This window comes from Panthera uncia (genome assembly GCF_023721935.1).
Source record: "Panthera uncia isolate 11264 chromosome B3 unlocalized genomic scaffold, Puncia_PCG_1.0 HiC_scaffold_1, whole genome shotgun sequence".
Taxonomy (NCBI): domain Eukaryota; kingdom Metazoa; phylum Chordata; class Mammalia; order Carnivora; family Felidae; genus Panthera; species Panthera uncia.
In genome coordinates, this window is record NW_026057582.1 from 91,272,718 (window position 1) to 91,294,987 (window position 22,270).

Consider the following 22,270-nt stretch of genomic DNA (forward strand, 5'->3'; position numbering starts at 1 on the left):
TACTGCTAATGGTTTACAGTCACTCACATAAGATGGATATTCTGTGAATACAGTATTTCTTTGGAACCTCCCTTTCACTGCAGTGGTTCAAGCAATAATGTATGAAATATGTATCAGAAACTTCCTTTCCCCTTGCAAACAGGAAACCATCGTGTATACCCTCGTTTCTAGTAGTGTCATTTGTTTGGAAAACACAAAAGGAGATCTCATTACGACAGCACAAAAGAGACAATTATTGGAATAAAGGAAAAGAAAGAACAAGAGCCTTAAGCAAACTCACCAAACTGTGGCCATTGATGATTAAGGCATAATCTCCTGTTATGGTTTCTTCTACAACTGAGTCCAACTCCAGCTGCTGTTTTTCAAAAACTACATGGCCGTTGGAAAAACTTCTGTTTTGTTCAAACAAATTTTCCTTTGCTTTTCTTGAAGGAGAAGGGGGAAACAAATCATAACAAGTATACGGAGCATACCTATTACTCTGACAAGAGACTGGCCTGCAGGTAAATTCAGCTCATCACCAGTCAGAAAGACTATGGCATAAGATTCCATTACAGGAAGCAAGTCGGATAGTTCTTTGTGATTGGAAGGCCATCGCAAATTTGCAAATTCCAGGAAGTAGGAGTGTAAACATAATGAAAACAGAATCATTTTGAACATTTAAAATTACCTAAAATCTAAATTACCATCTTGAGCTGTGCTTCAACTAGATAATCTGGATACATTTGGTATGTAAGGTTGTCTGTGCTTCAAAGACTTAAAAACCACTGGTCTGGCATGAAATATTGTTAAATAATAAAAAGGGAAAGACTAAAGATCTCCTGCAGAGATCTTATAGCAATTCTAGGGCATTAATATATAAAATAAATTCATTAATTTGCAGAAAATTGTCATATAATCTGGCTTAAAACAAGTCTTTCAAGAAGCACATTTAAAAAAAAATGTGACAATAAAACTAAATGTTATTAGAATATAATGGACTGTTTTAAGTGAAAATTCATTCATTGATTCAAAAATGAATTGATTGTTTCAATGAATTGATTCATTGATTCAAACAATAGAATAAATCTCTGAGAAAGAAAATATAGACACCAAGGATAGAGGGTTGTTCTAAATGGAAACTCACCCCAGTGCCCTAGATCTAATTAGCAGTAGATTAATCCTGCTCACACTCATCCATCTCTGCTATTTAAGAAAAAGATTGTATGGTCACTTAACATACTTAGAAGATGCATTTTACTCTTCTCTTCAAAATGGACAGATAATGCCTTTAATGGAAGGGAAATTTCCTCTCCAAGGATATTTGGATGACAGGTTTTGAAGTAACATAGGGCAAGCTGCCATGACTCCAGAACTTTCAACCATAACCAGAGAGCCACGTGGCAGATGCTCCCTCAAGATGAGTGCCAAAGCCAGCCATGAATACACTGGGCCACAACTTGTATATACAAAATGAGGCCCCTGGAGAAAATGGGGAGTGAGAGGCCAAAAAATGGATGTTTTGCCTTACAGCACAATGAAATGGTTCCCCAAAGGCTCATCGTAGGTAGAAAACATTTATTAAAATATCTTTATGTTGTAAAAAGAAGGCAAGGTTGACTACACAAAAATAACTGTTTTAGCCCTTAGCTTTCTAATTATTTGAAAATTCAACACTAATTGTTTATATGCGAAGTTAAAAAAAAAAAACACACACAACACACACATACAAAAACACCCTTATCTTCTGGCTCAACATCTCCTTCTGCTGTCCAACACCAAAATCACAGCCTGCATTTAGGAACCCAAGGAACCCAGAGATTACATGTCTCTGGCTCCAAGAATGATATCATGCATTTAGCAATCAGTCTGTAGAATCAAAGAAAAAGATTTATAAAGTAATAGTGCTATGTGTGAAATTTAGAGAGTTAAGGTGAGGGGGTGGGGTGGAGAACAGACATGAAAAAACAATGTTGTTAAGTGGGAAAATCAGAGTTTACATCAGATAACCATGTCAGGGAATCCTCCTAAACAGTCATGAAAATTTACTGTCCCATATAATGAAGGAAAGCTAGAAAAACAAGCTCAGAAGCGAGCATTTTTCTGACAATGTTGCAGAGCTCATAAATTGGGTCTTAAGAAAGCACCAAAGGGCAAACATCTCCTGAGGTTTCCTTTTTAGTTAAAGTTCTCACTCGCTGTATAAATGACTCAATCTCTGTTTCCCCCCCGGAGAATAAAAACATTCCAAAGAAGGGTGAAGTTCATGAAAGTATTGGCTGAAATTCTATTTACTTAGGATTTTCCCCCCCCTAAACTGTCTTAACATCTCCAGGCAGAAAAGGGACAGTTTTTTCAGTTCAGTTTAAATTCCCACTGTGTTCCCTCCACATGGGCCAACAACCCTCCTCACCAGACTGGGCTCACGCATTTTCAGACCTTTGCCCATGCTCTATAGCTATCATTTCTTTTTCTTCCCGGAACTTAGCTCTTAAAATACCAGCTGGTTCTCAAAAAGAAATAAAAAAATTAGGAGGAGGGGGAAAACTACTCATGACTCCTTTCCTTGAACAGGAACTATAGATTTTTGTGGACATAACACACAATGTTTAACCACAGAGCACAAATAACGAATGCTAAAACAAAAGAGTGCCTGTTTTTCCCCAAGCTTTGTAAGGAAGGGCAGTCTATTATAATCCTGGCATGAAGACACGCATTAACGGCTGAGGCAAATGTGGCATTCACAGCCCTGTGCCACCGTAAACATAGCAGAGCACAGTTAGGCCCATGTTGGCTTCCATGCACTCTGCACTCTATAAAAAGAGATGGTAGGGAAAAGGATCATTTGTTAGTGCTTGTAAGGCACTCTGTTTTCAAACACTACCTGGACCTGTTAAGGAAACATGGCACCATGTTTAAAAGAAGACAACCCTGACTTTGATAGAAGAGCATTGATCTTGGAGCCTGGAGAGCTGGGTTCAGGCCCAGGGTCACCCTCTGACATCTCATGTGCCCACAGTTGGGTGATCTGACCTCCAACTACTTGACAAGTCAGTTACAGACCCAGTCAAGAACCTAAGTCTTCAGATTCCTGGCTCTCAGTTCTCAGTCTCCCACACTAAGCTGAGTTACATACAGAGTAGGCCACAGGCTTCCTCTAGGATGGGACAAAAACAGTGCCAGAGGAGCAGTTAAGGGATGGGACCATGCTGCCAAGAGTAGACAAAGGGAGGAAGTACATGAAATTTTGATTTCAAGCCCCAGTTCCATCCCTTACTACCCATGTGATATCTAAGACACTCAACCCCTAAACCCATATTTATTAGCAATTATGGGAACGGGACAGCCAATCAGACTGGTTGTCACCAGCTACGAAAACAGGGGCAACTGCACCAGTGTGTACTAAAACATCACCAAGATCTGTTAGTACTCTAAAATTTATGATAGAAACTTAACCTACTAAAATATTTTGCCTGGGTGACTAGAAGTTTGAAATGAGGAACAAAATGCATTTTGTTTGGCTTGCACAGTGTTTTTAAAATTCTGTATGAGTTTATGGACAACCTGACTTCACTTTCACCCAAGGCTCCATCACTCCCTAATGTCTTATATACAGCCCAGATCACGCAACTAATATTATCTGTCTGGTTCTGGAGCCATTTGCATTTGAGAACTCTGCTCACTCATACAGATAACTTTCTACCAGGTAGTGCCCAAAAAAGTGTAACGCATATTTTGCTGATTAAAGAAGAAATGTCAGTTCCTAGATACATCACTGGGGTATTCCTCAGAAGCAGTGGAGACATGTCATGGTTTAATTAGTTATAGGACATGAATTTTTCCAACAAGATGTGATCAATACAACAAAAATGAAACATGGAGTGAGTTGGCCTGTCAGCCCAAGCAAAATTACATTCTTGGTCTGTCTTCCTTTGGGCAGAAGACATATTTATGTATTGGCAAAATATAATCAATGCAGTAATCTTCTGAGGAGCCATAGCAGCATTTAATTGTAGATTTCTGGGCATACCTTTAATAGTAAAACAGTTATGGTGGCAAAATTAACACAGGAGCCAAAGTGTCTAAGACAGTTTCATAACACTAAATTTGAAACAAGCTACATGCATGATATGCATAAAAATTATATATCCATGTTTATGAAATAATCTCAACACATTTAATAGGTTCAAATATAATCACTTAGTTCATTTCCTGCTAATAGCTACTATCATTTAGATCCTGTTCTTTTGACATACCTTTTTGGGTTGTTTTTACATCAACTCTCACTGAACTCACATACATATATACAAATACATTCTTTGGAAAAAAGGAATCATATATATGATACTTTGTTATCTCATTTTTCACCTAAGTTTATTATGGACATTTTTCAATGTCAGTAGACACATAATCACTTTTGTTAACTGCATAGTATTCCATTGCTTAAATATGTCATAGTAATTAACAAAATCCCTTGTGGCTGGGTATTTGAGCATTTTCTAATTTTCTATTATAATTGGTAAAGCAACCAATATTTCTTTATATACATATTCAAACATTTTTACACTTGTTTAAGGACAATTCCTAGAAGTAGTGATCATTGGATGAAAAGTGTATATATATGTAATTTTGAAATATGTTGCGAGTTTGCCCTCTGGTAAGTTTCTACCAACGTACACTCCCAACAAAAGTTTATGAGAATTAATATTTCTGCACATTCCTTCCATATAATGACTGTTATCCCATCTACTTAGTCAGCCATAGGTAGTTTGATAAAATCTTGAGATATTAACTTTGGTTCCCTACCCCTTCTGTAATCACCACCACTACCATAGATGATGCTATTTACTCAGAAACATACCTTGCCTCAGGAGATCTCAGTCAAATACAGAGGGAACAAAAAAGAGTCATGACCTTGCTTTTTAGGTACCGAAATAGACTCTTGAAACTGATAGCAGCATTGATCTTGAATTTCACTATGGGGTTTTGAGAGGGAAGAAAAAAAGTTCTCCATGTATCTTAAGACTAATCCTTAAAGGAATCAGGGCATAAAATGTTGCCATAAGCAATAGAGTAGAAAGCCCATCCAAGCCTAGAGGAAACAGACTATGAAGAGGAGCTTAGATGCTGGTGAGAGTCACTAAAAGAAAGAAAACTCATAACCTGGATTGGTAGTGGATGGAGGAGTGTGTGGGTAATGGAATCCTCTGATGAGTTTTTGGGAAACTGAGTATGGAATAGTTGCCGCTGAAGTATGGTAACAAAAAAGATACAAGAGTAAAGGGATTTCAGGAACAGAGGTAGCCATGTGAAAGCACAAGTCTTCTTGGATACAGAGATGAAGAGCAGCCACACTTTCCCTGTTTCCCCAGAAGCATGTGGAAGTCAGCCAAGAGGGACAGCCAGCAACCCAGAGAGTCTGGAGACCAGACAGGGACACAGAAGTGGGAAGTGCTAGATGCCAGTAGGGTAGATGCTGAGGATCAGTAACAGGTAAGGCAACTGTGCATCTTAGACCTTACCCAAAAGTACCTAGTTTAATTCTGTCACCAGGCAGAAAAGGAGTTCAAGTTCAGTTTTATAAAATTTAAGGAGTTTCTGTTCTTGCACAGTTGAGTGTATTCTGGGCTATGAAAGTCAGACAAGCTAGAAATTGAGTCCTAACCATTCTACTTCCAAAAGAGCTGTCAGTTTGATTCCACACTTTCCTCATCTACTGTTAACAGCCTCACTGCCTTAAGTTCAACCCTCATCATCTCTAAATTTGGGTGTTCCAACAGCCTCCCGATGCATCTCCCCATAACATTCATTTTCCCATCAAACATACTCCATCTATCCAGTCACTAGAATGTTATTTCTAAAACGTAGAATTGGGCTTATCACTCATCTGCTTAGAAGCCACCCACATTCACCCAATAACTTCAGGATAAAGCATAGCCACTTTCACTTGTCAATCTATCACCAATCTGTCTCTGAAAAAATGGTCCCCACCTCTAAGTTCTATCATACTCTCTAGCTACAACTTGGAATATTTTCTCTAGAATAGAACATAATTTCTTTCATGTTTCTATGCCTTTGTGTGTGCTGTTCCATCAACCTGCAATATCTTTATCCAATGTAACCAATCGAAGAAGGACATCCATAAAGGTTGTAAGGGATCAGTGTGTGGTCTTCAATATATTAAGAAGGTTAATAAAAAATACAGATTGCTCTATGATAAGAATGTATGGACTCTCCACCTGTAATTTTTTTTTTAATGTTTAGTTATTTTTAGGAGAGAGAGAGAGAGAGAGAGATCTGGGGAGGGGCAGAGAGAGTGGGAGACAGAGGATCTGAAGCAGGCTCTGTGCTTACAGCAGAGAGCCTGATGCGGGGCTCAAACTCACAAACCACGAGATCATGACCTGAGCTGAGGTTGGTTGCTTAACCGACTGAGGCACTCAAGTGCACCTAGACTCACCACTTTTTTTTTTAAGTTTTGTGTTATTCTATTTAACATGGACAAATACTGATAGAATTTTTTATATAATTTTAATAGAGACTCCACAGAGTCTATTAGGGAAATGTTAATAAAGGGAGTCCCTGTTGTGGAACAACAGCTAAAGAAAAGAGAAAAAAGGGAAGGGACCAAGTGGGGGGGGGAGGCAAGAAGCATGCTCACTGAATGGCCATAAATCTTTACATTCTTATCTCTTTGAATCTCCCAAATAAAATAATCTACAAAGTAGATATTTGCATATTTTACCATTTACAAATGAGGAAACCAATCAAAGAGAGGTTGAACAGCATCCTGAAAATCAATCAGTCTACCAGTTGAGTACAAATCTGAGATTCAAACTTGGGTCCCTCTAACACAAAGCCCATATCCTTCCTCTTACACCTGCTATCACTCTCTGGAATTTATTCACACTGGTGTATGACCTTAAATGAAGCAGTAAGATGCCTCAACAGCTACATTTTTTATATCAGTCATTTAAAGGGAGTAAGAACACATCGAAGGTAAAAGTTTAGGGAGACACATGGCAAGTGATTCAGTGCACAGGATCTGGGACCACGCTAGATTCAAATACCAGCTGAACCACTGGCCACGTGTGAAACTTCAGGCATGTATTGAGCTTATCTATGCTTCAACTTCCTGATCTGTAAAGTAAGGATAATTATAATGCCTACCACTGGGTTGCTTTGGGAATGAAATGTAATACATGTATCCAGCTTATAATAGTGCCTCAGGCACTTTCTTAAAGCATTTAGCACTAGGCTCATCAGAATCTAGATCTGCTCATATCCATCTTCCTTCAGCAAAAGTTAAAGTCCCCAAACAAAAGGTCATTTAAAGAGAAAGATTTTCTTAAAATAAAAAACTTAATTATTAATTATTAAACAAATTATTAATATTTCCCCCCAAAACTCCATAGAATCTATCATTAAAGTTATATAAAAATACCAATAATAACATTATGTCCTTAATAATTAGATTTACCAATTTATTTGGCAAAGACATGCAGTCTTCAGTCATAGCTTCTACCAGCATGTACAGCAGTTTCCTACCATGGGTAAAACAGTATAGAAGTTGGAAAATTTAATCTACAAGTAGCAATTGGTGGTGCTAACAGTTAAGACTTCCTTTCTTTTCAAAGTAGGGAGAGGAGGAACATATTTCAACATCATAAAAGCCATATACGAAAGACCTACAGTTAATATCATCCTCAATCGGGAAAAAGTGAGAGCTTTTCTGCTAAGGTTAGGAACATGACAGGGATGTCCACTCTTACCACTGTTGTTCAACAGAATACTGGAAGTCCTAGCCTCAGCAATCAGACAACAAAAAGAAATGAAAGGCATCCAAATTGGCAAGGAATAAGTCAAACTTTCACTCTTCACAGATGACATGATAGTCTACATGGAAAACCTGAAAGACTTCACCAAAAAATGGCTAGAGTTGATACATGAAATCAGCAAAGTTGTAGGATATAAAATCAACATACACAAATCTGTTGCATTTCTATACACCAATAATGAAGCATCAGAAAGAGAAATCAAGGAATTGATCCCATCTACAATTGCACCAAGAACCGTAAGGCACCTAGCAATAAACCTAACCAAAGAGGTAAAAATTTGTACACTGAAAACTAGAACATGGGAGGAGTTAAGGCGGCAGAGAATTAGGGGGACTGGGATGTCCCTCATCCCTCAAAGACAGTGATGTTGAGGTTAGAATACTTTGAACACCCAGGAAATCTATCTGTGGAGTGACAGAAAAATCTCCACAGGTGGAGGGAAACAGCTTGGCAGGACAGAGGTGCATGTCTGCAAATTAAGGGAGATAAAACAGCCTGGGCACAGAGGGGAGGGATCCCCTTCTATGGAGAGACAAAAGGGAGAGAAAGAGAAGCTGTGGATGCAATATTGTGTTAGGACAAGAGAAAAACCCCTCTAGACCACAGACTGGGGAAGAAGGAAACAGACAGAGCCAGTTTCTCCTTTGCAAACAGCTTTAGAAGCTAAAGATCACAGTTTTCAAAAGTGTGTGACTTTTTCCCAACCAAAGCCACCACTATGTGTGTGAGCCTGAGGGGAGGGGAGCCAGCCCCAGGGTGTGGTAGTGATCTCAGGGGTGCCCTGGGAGAGAACCGTCCCCTCCCTTAAGTACTGTGGGAAGAGGGTATATTGATCCCCAAAGTACAAAAGACAGTGCAGGCACCAGCCATATCGGCAAGGCGGAGTGGCACTACCCCAGAACCAGGTCTGCATGGCTCGGGATCCCCTAAGATATCGGGTTTTAAATCCCAGCTGAGTGCCTAGGAGACACAGGAAACTATAGAGCAGGACAAGCCAGCCGCCCACACTGCTCTGGGAGGACAGCCTGAACAACATGGTTTGAGACACCTGTCTGGGGAGGAGAGATTGGGATGTCGCCAATTTTTCTCCCCATCACCAACACAGTGGGGTTTCAGAGAATAGGACAACAGGCCCCCAATGGAGGCGGGACCTGTTCACACCAAACCCCAACCCTCTGTGCCTGGCAATTGCTCATCTACTAGAGGAATACTGACACTGTGCCAACCAGAAGGCCTCTCCTCCAGACCAGTACAGCCACCGGTCCCAGGCACCAACAGACAACTGTCCTGCTGTTTTGAATGTTAGTCTGTTTCTTTTCTTTTTTCCCCTCTCTTTTCATTTCTTTTCTTCTCTTTTCTCTTCTTATTCTTTCTACCATCTTCTTCTTTTTCCTTTGGAAACAGGCTCATCCTTTCTGATATGATTTTTGGTCATTTCTTATTATATATATACGTTTTTTTCTTTCTTTCTTTCTGTTTTGTCGGTTTAATCAGGTATTTTTACTCTACTATTTTTACACCTTTTCTAGATCTCCTTTATTTTTCTTTCTCTCTCTTTGGATTAAGCCTTATAATTTCTTTGATTCTCTGCTTCCCCCCCCCCACACACCCTTTCATTTTTCTCTTTGTATGGGATCAGACTCCCGGCCCTTTCTTTTTTTCCAGGGTTATGTCAATGAACAAATCAAAGCACACCTGATGGAAGGGCTAAACAATGAATTAGGAGGAGCTTTGTAGAAGACTGACCAGTGGGATACAGCAGCCAAACACATAACAATGAAGCGCATGCAACACTCTCCAAAAACACTTCTTGAAGTGCCAGGCCATGGACAGCATATGACCACTTTTTAATACAGTAGTTCTTGCAGGTGTAGGACACATAACAAGTCATTAAAACATATTAAAGACAGAAGCCTAGTCAAAATGATGAAACAGAAGAATTCTCCCCAAAAGAAATTCCAAGAAGAAATGACAGCCAGAGAATTGTTCAAAATAGATACCAACAATATATCTGAAGAAGAATTTAAAATAACAGTCATAAGACTAATAGTTGGGTCTGAAACAAGCATAGAAGACAGCAGAGAATCTATTGCTGCAGAGATCAAAGACCTAAGAAACAGTCATGATGAATTAAGAAATGTTGTAAATGACATGTAAAATAAACTAGATGCAGTGACAGTGAGGACAGGAGAAACAGAGGAGAGAATAGGTGAAATAGAAGATAAAATTATGGGAAATGATGACGCTGAAAAAAAGAGGGAAAAGAAATTACTAGACCATGAGGGGAGAATTAGAGACCTAAGTGACTCAATGAAACAAAATAATATCCATATTATAGGAGCTCCAGAAGAAGAGACAGAAAGGGGCAGAAGGTTTATTTGAACAAATTACAGGTGAGAACTTTCCGAATCTGGGGAAGGAAATAGGCATCCAAGTCCAAGAGGCACAGAGAACTCCCTTCAAAACAAAAACAAGTCAATACCATGACATATCATAGTGAAACTTGCAGAATACAAAGATATTTCTGAAAGCAGCTAGGGACAAATGGGCCTTAACCTACAACAAGAGACACATAAAAGCAGTAGCAGACCTGTCCACTGAGAGTTGGCAGGCCAGAAGGGAGTGGCAGGAAATATTCAATGTACTGAATAAGAAAAATATGCAACCAAGAATCCTTTATCCAGCAAGGCTGTCATTCAGAATAGAAGGAGAGATAAAGGCTTTACCAGACAAACAAAAACTGAAGGAGTTCATGACCACTAAACCAGCCCTGTAGGAGATGCTAAGGGGGACTCTGAGTGGAAAGCAGTAAAGACTACAAAAGACCAGAGACATCACCACAAGCACAACACATACAGTAACACAATGACCCTAAATCCATATCTTTCTTTTTTAAAATTTTTTAATGTTTTTATTATTTATTTTTGAGACAGAGAGAGAGAGAGCATGAGCAGGGGCAGAGAGAGAAAGAGGGAGACACAGAATCTGAAGCAGGCTCCAGGCTCTGAGCTGTCAGCACAGAGCCCGACGAGGGGCTCTAACTCACAAACCATGAGATCATGACCTGAGCTGAATGAAGTCAGACACTTAACCGAATGAGACACCCAGGCGCCCCAAATCCATATCTTTCAATAGTCACTCTGTATGTAAATGGATTAAATGCCCCAATCAAAAGACACAGGGTATCAGAATGGACAAAAAAACATGATCCATCTATATGCTGCCTACAAGAAACTCATTTTAGACCTGAGATCACCTGCAGTTTGAAAGTGAAGGAATGGAGAACCATCTGTCATGCTGCCAGACAGCAAAAGAAAGTCGGAATAGTCATACTTATATCAGACAAACTGGATTTTACAAACTGGACTTTGTAGTTACAAACTGTAACAAGAGATGAAGAAGGCCATTATATCATAATTAAGGGGTCTATCCATCAAGAAGATCTAACAATTGCAAATGTTTATGCCCCCAATGTGAAAGAACTCAAATATACAAATCAATCACAAACATAAATAAATGTATAGATAATAATACCATGAAAGTAGGGGACTTTAATACTCCACTTACAACAATGGACAGATCATATAGGCAGAAAATTAATAAGGAAACAATGACTCTGAATGATAAATTGGACCAGATGGACTTACCAGATACATTCAGAACTTTTCGTCCAAAAGCAGCAGAACACACATTCTTCTCATGGACCATTCTCCAAAATAGATCACATACTGGGTCACAAAACATCTCTCAACAAATATAAAAGGGTTGAGATCATATCATGCATGTTTTCAGATCTCAATGCTATGAAAATTGAAATTAACCACAAGAAAAAAAAATGGAAAGCCCCCAAATACATGGAGGTTAAAGAACATCATACTAAATAATGAATGGTTCAACCAGGAAATTAAAAAAGAAATTGAAAAATATATGGAAGCAAATGAAAATGAAACCATGACAAGTCCAAACCCTTTGTGATGCAGTGAAGGAAGTCCTAAGAGGAAAATACATTGCAATTCAGGCCTATCTCAAGAAGCAAGAAAGTTTCCCAAATACAGAAACTAACCTCACACCTAAAGGAACTAGAAAGGCAGCAGCAAAGAAAACCCAAGGCCAGCAGCAGAAGAGAAATAATAAAGACCAGAGAAGAAATAAACAATATAGAATCCAAAGAAACAGATCAATGTAGAACAGTAGAACAGATCAATGAATCTAAGAGCTGGTTTTTTGAAAGAATAAACAAAATTAACAAACCTCTAGCAAGACTTCTCAAAAAGAAAAGAGAGAGGACCCAAATAGATGAAATAATGAATGAAAGAGGAAAGATCACAACCAATACCACAAAAATACAAACAATTATTAGAGGATACTATGAAAAATTATATGCCAACAAACTGGACAACATGGAAGAAATGGACAAATTCCTAGACACTCACACTCTACCAAAACTCAAATGGAAAGAAACAGAAAGTTTGAACAGACCCATAAGCAGTGAAGAAATTGAATCACTTAACAATAATCTCCCAAAAAATAAGAGTCCTGGGCCAAATGGCTTCCCAGGGAAATTCTACCAGACATTTAAAGCAGAGTTAATACCTATTCTTCTCAAGTTGTTCAAAAAATAGAAATGAAAGGAAAGCTTCCAGACTCATTCTATGAAGCCAGCATTACCTTGATTCCAAAACCAGACAAAGACCCAACTAAAAAGAAGAACTACAGGCCAATATCCCTGATGAACATGGATGCAAAAAGTCTCAGCAAGATGCTAGCAAATCAAATTCAACAGTATATTAAAAGAATTATTCACCAGGATCAAGTGGGATTCATTCCTGGGCTGTAGGGCTGGTCCAATATTTGCAAATCAATCAACATGATACATTAATGGAAGAAAGGATAAGAACCATATGATCCTGTCAATAGATGCAGAAAAAGCATTTGACAAAAATACAGCATCCTTTCTTTTAAACCCTCAAGAAAGTGAGGATAGAAGGAACATACCTTAACATCATAAAAGCCATATATGAAAGGCCCAGAGCTAATATCATCCTCAATGGGGAAAAACTGAGAGCTTTTCCCCTGAGCTCAGGAACATGACAGGGATGTCCATTCTCACCACTGTTGTTCAACATAGTACTCGAAGTCCTAGCCTCAGCAATCAGACAACAAAAAGAATAAAAGGCATCCAAATTGGCAAGGAAGAAGTCAAACTTTCATTCTTTGCATTTGACATGATACTCTACATGGAAAACCTGGAAGATTCCACCAAAAAAATGACTACAGCTGATACATGAATTCAGCAAAGTTGTAGGATATAAAACCAATGTACAGAAATCAACTGCATTTCTACACACCAATAATGAAGCAACAGAAAGAGATATCAAGGAATAGATACCATTTACAATTGTACCAAGAACCATAAATACCTAGGAATAAACCTAATCAAACAGGTCAAAGATCCATTCACTGAAAACTATATAAAGCTTATGAAAGAAATTTAAGACACAAAGAAATGGAAAAACATTCCATGCTCATGGATTGGAAGAACAAATATTATTAAAATATCAATAATACCCAAAGCAATCCACACATTCAATGCAATCCCAACCAAAATGGTACCAGAATTCTTCACAAAATTCTAAAATTTGTATGAACCACAAAAGACCCCAAATAGCCAAAGTAATGTTGAAAAAGGAAACCGAAGCTGGAGGCATCACAATCTCGAACTTTAGCCTGTATTACAAAGCTGTAACCATCAAGACAATATGGTATTGGTACAAAACAGACACATAGACCCATGGAATAAAACAGAGAACCCAGAAATGGACCCACAAATATATGGCCAACTAATCTTCGACAAAGTAGGAAAGAATATCCAGTGGAAAAAAGACAGTCTCTTTAGCAAACGGTGCTGGGAGAACTGGACAGCAACATGCAGAAGAATGAAACTGGACCACTTTCTTACACTATACACAAAAATAAATTAAAAATGGATGAAACACCTATATGTGAAACAGGAAACCATCAAAATCCTAGACGAGAACACAGGCAACAACCTCTTTGACCTCAGCCACAACAACTTCTTACTTGACATGTCTGCAAAGGCAAGGGAAATAAAAGCAAACATGAACTTTTGGGATCTCATCAAGATAAAAAGTTTCTGCACAGTAAGGGAATCAATATAGCTAAAAGGCAACTGACAGAATGGGAGAAGATATTTGCAAATGACATATTGGATAAAGGGTTAGTATCCAAAATCTATAAAGAACTTATCAAACTCAACACCCAAAAAACAAATCATCCAGGGAAGAAATGGGCAGAAGACATGAACAGACACTTCTCCAAAGAAGACATCCAGATGGCTAACAGGCACATGAAAAGATGTTCAAAGTCACTCATCATCAGGGAAATACAAATCAAAACCACATTGAGATACCACTTCATACCTGTCAGAATGGCTAAAATTAACAACTCAGGAAATAACAGATGTTGGCAAGGTTGTGGGGAAAGGGGAAACCTCTCGCACTGTTCGTGGAATGCAAACTGGTGCAGCCACTCTGAAAACAGTGTGGAGGTTCCTCAAAAAGATAGAGATAGAACTACCCTACAGCCCAGCAATTTCACTAGTAGGTATTTATCCAAAGGATACAAAAATGCTGATTTGAAGGGGCACATGCACCCCAATGTTGACAGCAGCATTATCAACAATAGCCAAACTATGGAATGAGCCAAAATGTCCATTCACTGATGAATGGGTAAAGAAGATGTGGTATACACACACACACACACACACACACACACACACACACACACACATGCACTGGAGTATTACTTGGTGATTAAAATAATGAAGTCTTGTCATTTGCAACAATGTGGATGGAACTAGAGTGCATTATGCTAAGCAAAATAAGTCAGTTGGAGAAAGACAATATCATATGATTTCATGGAATTTAGGAAACAAAAAAGAACATAGAGGAAGGGAAGGAAAAATAAAATCAGATAAAAACAGAGAGGGAGGCAAACCATAAGAGACTTAAATATAGAGAACAAACCATAGGTTGCTAAAGGTGAGGTGGGTGCAGAGAATGGGCTAAATGGGTCATGGGATTTAAGTAGGACACTTGTGATGAACATTGGGTGTTATATATGTAAGTAATAAATCACTAAATTCTACTCTGGAAACCAATACTACACTATATGTTAACTAACTCGAATTAAAAAGAAAAAAAAAAGACTTCCTTTTTTTCCCCGAGGTTCATGAACAAAAGTGTAACGATGGAGACACATTAAGGAAGCCATAGTGCTCCACTGTTGTGTTGAGGGAAGGTTATACCCTTCTAGAATGCAGCAAGATACAAGCAATTTGTCTCTAATTCAATAGTCTGCTTGGCCAGACCCAGGATGGGCTGAGCTTAAAGATGCTACTTCAAGCATTAACAAGCAAAAATTGTTATAGGACAGCATTTTTTAAAGTTCTTAGAAAATAATTATGCAGACTTTTAAAATGTTCTTCTTAAAATGTTCTTCTAAAAATTTCACAGTATTCTATATCTCATAAGCATTATATATTTGGGTTTAATAGTAACTATGTCAAAATATCTACTTTCTTTAATGCTGAAAGACTCTATTCCAACTTTACATACCATCTCCTACAGTGGTGTTTTCCAAATTTATCCAATCATAATTTCATCTAGGTCCTTATGAAAATACAAATCCCCATACTCCATCCCCTGGAGGTTCTTAATTTGGGAGCCAAAATGAAGAAGCTAGTGAATTGCTATTTTTAACAAATGCCCTCATTAAATCTGATCACTCATCATATAAGAGCTATTTCTAAAGGACAACCCAAAGTAAATGATTTGAAATCCTTTTCTAAAAATATGTGGAAAATGTTGGAGGCCTGAAGATGACATTTCACTACTGATGTCAAATTTATCTCAGTTTGTCACCAAAATGAATAGGAGTTTAGGAAACATGCAGAAAGAGCTCTATACTCAACTAAGGCCGCAGAAACTATAAAAGACCTTTCTACTTTCTCAACTATCTGACCTTCCCTTTCTCCCTCCCTCACTCCCTGTCTTCCTTTCCTCCTTCCTTCAACACTTACCTGAGTTCTTCTCTGACTTCCACTGCCGTGTTCCCTGATATAATGAACACATCATTCATATCATCAGTCAGCATGTTGCAGGCATAGCCAATGTTGATGGCGGTTTCTAATACAAAATAATGTTCAGTTAGAATATTAATTAATAACATAAGTACTTTTCCATAACAGTTTTGAGGCATTGCCCCTTAATGTCAGAGAGACCACAATGAGTAATAAAACACAAGAAACCCAGAGCTAAATTCAAAGACCCAGGTTCCATGACCAAATTCACCACTTGCTAAATCCATGGAGAAGTAGCAACATCTATAAATTCTCAGCCTTCTCATCTAGTTTTTGAAAAAACTTCTTGATTCCCAAAATTAGTACTTAAGAAAATACCCTAAGATCCTGTGATACAGTGAAATATTTTTTTCCCTAAAGTCCCAAATACTGCCTCTGAAAGAGCTGACATACTTAATTTAGCAATTATTCAATCTGATGGGGTAGACACATTGAAAAAAACTCACAAAATGTTCATTTGAACAGCAAAAATGCTCTTATGATAGCTTTATAGTTCTCCCACATGCAATATTGCCATTTCCCCATTAAGTAAATAAAACTTTGGAATGTGAGATCACCTAAAAGACCACCCAGGAATGCTGCTACTAGGTAACTGGAGAACTACATAATGTTGAGCAGTCCTTCCTCTCCTTCTGCAGAACTGGACCCTAGGATAATTAGGTAACCCTTCCATCTTCGATAGGGCCATTTGTTTCTAATTCTATTGAGTCATTAGGCTCTAGTTCTTTTCTTTTTTTTATGTTTATTTATTTTTGAGACAGACAGAGACAGAGTACAAGTGGGGAAGGGGCAGAGAGAGGGAGACACAGAACCAGAAGCAGGGTCCAGGCTCTGAGCTGTCAGCATAGAGACCAATGCAGGGCACGAACTCACAATCAGTGAGATCATGACCTGAACCAAAGTCAGATGCTTAACTGACTGAGCCACCCAGGCGCCCCAGCTCTAGTTAATTCTGTAGAACAATTAGATTTTTCTTAAGTCTCAAGGCAATTGATAAAATCTTAGCATATTCTTTGTATATGCCATAGAAATGAAAGTTCAATGAGAGTAAACCTGTGGATATTCATAAGTAAGTGAATAGTTGTGAATGTACCTACTGATCAACACCAAACTCTAAGAAGTCTCTGTTAACACACCACAGAGCTCAACTCTCTAATGTTTATTTTTTATAATCAGTGATTTGGGTGAACATATAGAGAACTGATTTATCCTATCTACAAATCCTCCAATGTCCTAAAAAATATGTAACAAGTAGAGAAAATCTTGAAAACATATGTGTGCCAAGTAACTAAATATTTCTGATTTACAGATGACCAAGCATAAAATGACATTTGTTTTAACCATTACTGATAGCAATAGATCTAAAACGTATTGATCCCTTTTCATTCTTAGGAAACAGAGTACTCTGAACATAATGACCCTTTCTCTGCTGACTTGGTGTTTTGTCATGTCTGAAAGTGGGTCAGCTCTCATTGTACCACTACGTGGGCAGTCCTGGAATTTAGCCAGCTTGCCCTGGTACACCTGTGTTGATTGTTAAAATGTCAAAATATTTCCATACGAGTTGATAAAGAGCTGCTTCCCCGAGTCTCCCCAAACCTCCCAAACATCAAGAAACTAACCAAGTAGCCCTGAGGTATCCAATGTGCTGCTCCAGTGCTGTGCCACTCTCTGTCCTAACTGGGGGAGGAAGTACCCATGTGAAACAATAGCTAAACATTATTTAATGCCATTGTTGCCTACAGGTGAAACTATTATATTTAAGAAGCAATTGCACTGAAACTCAAATGACCCCAGGGTATACTACAGAAGATAATTTGTTACTTTGTTTTCTTTTGTTTTTAAATAATAAATTTTTGTAATGTATTAGCTTTCCTTTTTGTATTTCTACTCCTTACTATTTGAAGGACTGGGAAAATATCTAATTCATTAGGCTTTCTGTTTAAATTTTACCATAGAAATTATTGCCCTCCCCCACCCTCCCTCCCACCGTCCAGGGTGCCTGGATGGCTCAGTTGGTTAAGCATTCGACTTTGGCTCAAGTCGTGATCTCCCGGTTCGTGAGATCTGGGCTCTCTGCTGTCAGCTCAGAGATCACTTTGGATCCTCTCTCTCTCTCTCTCTCTCTCTCTTTCTCTCTGTCCCTCCTCTGTTCACTCACACTCTCATTCTGTCTCAAAAATAAATAAACATTGAAAAAAGAAATTAATCCCCCCTCTTTTCAAGACATCATCATCATCATCCATTTTCAAATTACCTTGTTTGTCTCCTGTTAGGACCCAGATCTTAATATTGGCTAGTGATAAATTTGTAACCGTTTCAATAACACCCTCTTGTAACTTATCTTCTACAGCAGTAGCACCTAGTAGCTTTATTAAAAATAGAGAATACCATATGTTAATGCAGGCAAACAACATCCACAATATGTATGGCTTTTAATCACAGAGTTTAGAGGTCAGGGAACATGAACTGAAAATGGAAGTTATGATGCACTGACACAGTAAGCATCTTATTATGTGCAGAGATGGGTTGGGAAGGACCTCAAAAGGAGGCACACCAATTAATGGCAGGGATCCTGGAAGTTAGAATTCACATGAGAGATCTGATCTGCTCAGATAACATATTAGCATAAACCATCAGAAGCCATTTGGGCTTCTAAGAACTGAAGAACTCCCCAGATGCTTCCCCACTTATGTCAACATGGAAAGGTCCAAAGGAGAGCCCTAATCTCATAGTAAGGATCACCAAAAAGTAGAGTCATTGTCCTAAATTAACAAACCAACAGATGCCATAAACTAAAAAGTGAAGATTCTTGTAGAATATTTTACCCAGAGATGAACATAACATGCTCCTTAGTAACTCATGATAGATGAGCATAATGGCCAACTGGGGCCTCAGGGAGGAGCAGTTTCTAAAGCTCATACTCTGGGAAGCACAGATATCATCAGAACCTCATGGCCTAGGATGGTTTAGAGCTATAGCCACTCTTCATGGCAAGTTTTCCTGCTCTAAAAAGGTAGATCATAAAGCAGGGAGAAAAAAACCCCAACATATTATCAAGTACATACCAGAGGCTGACAAAGAATAAAGATGCTACTATCTTCTACTTTGAGGGGACAATTGTATAACCTACTACTAATAGAATTAATCCTCTAGGCTATCTAGGGCCATACATGGAAAACTTGAAGCCAATATATATAGTATGACTCAGTGTTTGAAAGGGGGACATCAGCTGTGTGCAAGATGATTTAGCAATGAGTTACTCCCATGCTAGATCTCTAAACACATACTATCCCTTCTGTAAACACAAACCATCATGCTTCTAAATGCATACCATCAAATCCCTTTCAATTTCTTCATATAGCCCAGCTACCCGTTCATCTCTCTCATCTATAAGAGTATTTGCATCTTCAAGCATCTTATGCCATTCTTTAAAGTACTTGTCATCCAGATCTCTGTATGCAATGGCCAAAGTTCGAAGACCTTCCCCTGCAAATTCCTGCAGGAGCAGAAACAAATTTAGGAACCATCAGAGAATAATAATCATGGCAACAACAACAACAACAATTTTGTCCCAAGAGTATTATTTGGCCACGCTGACCTCCAACTTTTTAATCTCCTTGGAAATGGGATAGAATGTTTGTATTTTATATTTTATTTCTATGTGGTTAAAACACTCAGGGGAGCTAGCCTTCTCCCTAAAGACAGCTTAAATACCTGCTTAAGTGTCCTAGCTGAGAAGTGATCAACCACACCCATTACTTGAGATATCCATTTGAAGCAACATATATTGGTTCCAACCTATCTCCTACATGAAGAAACACTCTTGGCAATAAGAGACCTAGCCTGTTTCATGGCTCATGGCACTCGACTTCTAGTGGAGAGGAAAGGCTTCTCAGAGGAACCATAGGTCTCAAATCAAAGGTAGGAGCTCTCTCAAAATATGGCAGCATGACATCTCAATACTCTTGTCATGTTCCCCTTAACAATACAGCTGTTTCTAAAATTAACTGAGTTCTACTTCTGTTTATGCTTGAAGTCTTCCATAAGAAAAAGTACAGATGAATAAATAAATGCTGGTCAGGCAACAGAAGTCAAAGCTTATTATGCTGTAATAATAACCTCTAGGGGAAAATGGGAGAGTAAGACCAAAAGTTAATACAAATGTTTACTTCTGGGAAGTAGGACTAGAAGTGGAGGCTAACTTTTACTCATCATTCCAGATCATCTATAAATTTTCTCATTTTCTGCTATATGAAAGTTTTATTTTAATAATGAAAATTCTTAGAAATTGTAACAACACCATCAAGTCATGTTATTTTTAAAAATCATTATTTTTGAGACGCTGATTTCTATGGAGTTAGTGTGTAATAATTGGTCAATTAATTGAAGAACCATACGTTTCGTTTAGTGTCTCAGTAAACTGACAATCTCAAGTGATACCTCTGATGTTTTATCCTTCTAATAGGAAAAATAAATAAATAAAAACAGGAGACTGGTAGTTGCTTACGTGTCTCACATAGTCACAATAGCTAGAAACATATGTAGATTGCTTTGTGGAAATGCTGGAAACCTCCCACTTTGTCTAGGCCTCCAGTGGTCATTTTATGGGCCTCCACACTGCAAGTGTTTTTATAGCATTTCTGCTCCTTTGGACAGTGCCACCGAGCATATCTTCTCTGCTGTGTTCTGGCTTATAGAAAAGACGTAGGTCTGTGATCAGGCACAAGTTAAGCCATGACACACCCTAATTAGGTAAATGAAAAGAAAATTCAGTGCATATGACAATGATGTGGTTTCGCCCACAGAGACCATGAGAAAAAAATTATCCAAATTTATCTTGTAGGCAATTGGTAGCACTCTGGACATTGCAGTCACATTTTGCAAGACCACCACTGGGTCCCCTACTGATCTGAAAATCTAGTTACTTCCTTGTAACAATCTTTTGTCCTCTTAATTCACAGAAACGCTTCTTTGCCTTTAACTTGCAACCGCACTGAGCATTACCAGTGCTCTCCTCTCTGTTCTGCACAACAGTGAATTAACTCTAAGACGGCATTACAAAAGGGGACAGATGATTTAAGTTATTTAATTAGTGCATGAATCACAAGTTTAATCCTAAATGAGCATTTGAGCAAGGTCGTTTCCTACCATTAAACAATTCAAAATCAATTATTAAATATAAACTGAAAACCTCAGAATTTAAAGCCAAAACAAATAAAGTAAATGAAGCAAAGAGCAAGTCAAATCGATGCTACCTGGAAAAAAACTCTTGTGCATAGAAATGTAAAAAGACCAAATTAGGCTTCCTATACTTCAGTATGAAAGGAGAATGTATGAAATCCAAGGCCTGTGGTGTTTGAGCAACGGCAAAAATCAGATACTTATGATTCCAATGTTGTTTTCAGAAAAAAAAAAAAAATTAAAAAGACCATGTCGGCCTTCTGGAAGAGATTAAAAGAAAATCAAGAATGCTCTATTCGAAAGACAAAAACAATAGCTATGTTTGTAACCAATATTACTAAACCATCATTCTTTAAACTTAAAGTCAGGCAAAGTAATTTTTTGTTTTGCTTTGTTTGTTTGTTTGTTTTTTAAAGATCCAGGGAATGTTCTGTATTAAATATAGGGCTTGACAAAGAACATGAATCCTCAATAATTTTTTAAAGGAGAGAAACCAATGAGGATATGAGAGTTTTGACCAGCTGCCCTTAAAGTTCATATTCGGTTAAATGGAACCTCAAACAAATATCAGAAAGACACCTGAATCTCAGGTTTAAACCAGGTTAATGTTCACATTAAATCAAACTCTTACTCTTTTGCATATATATATATATATATATATATGCGCCAAAGATTAGTCCTGCTCCCTTCAGAAAGCTTTTATAAAGATACTATGCATAGTCTCAGAATGTATGCATTTGGTAGCTTCAACCTAGAGAACATAGGTGACTCAATATAATTTATGACCTGATCAGAAGGACCCCTGGAGGAGAAAGCTGGCTATGATTTTCCCCTCAAGCATCTAAACACAATCCTAAACTATTCGCTAGGGGTAATCATAAAGGATTCCTTTGGTGTCAGACACATTAGAACCCAAGGGAAAGCAACTGTCCTGCTCCTCTTCCCAGAACCCGTCCAGTCTCCAGGGAAAAAGCCTCAAACTGCAGGAGAGTTAGAGCAGGTGTGTCCCGAGCCTTTCCCTGGCCAGAGTTCAGGAGGCTACACGCAGCAGCTACTTCACAGCTGCTGTGTGTTAACCTATCTGTGGTAAGACTGATCAGACTTTCAG

At 38.2% G+C, this 22,270-nt stretch overlaps 1 protein-coding gene across 17 annotated transcripts in view; it reads right to left on the reverse strand.

Moving 5' to 3' along the window:
* Positions 1 to 22,270, reverse strand: part of ATP8B4 (ATPase phospholipid transporting 8B4 (putative)) — a 259,446-nt gene that overhangs the window by 47,878 nt on the left and 189,298 nt on the right. For 16 of the 17 annotated variants that reach the window (XM_049611656.1, XM_049611662.1, XM_049611654.1 and 13 more), the window contains 4 exons: positions 19,313 to 19,477; positions 18,236 to 18,347; positions 15,919 to 16,024; positions 281 to 425 (listed from right to left, as the gene is read on the reverse strand). In XM_049611656.1, coding sequence (XP_049467613.1) covers positions 281 to 425; positions 15,919 to 16,024; positions 18,236 to 18,347; positions 19,313 to 19,477 — 528 coding nt within the window. The remainder of the gene's footprint in view (positions 1 to 280; positions 426 to 15,918; positions 16,025 to 18,235; positions 18,348 to 19,312; positions 19,478 to 22,270) is intronic. The other variant, XM_049611663.1, reaches the window with a different exon arrangement.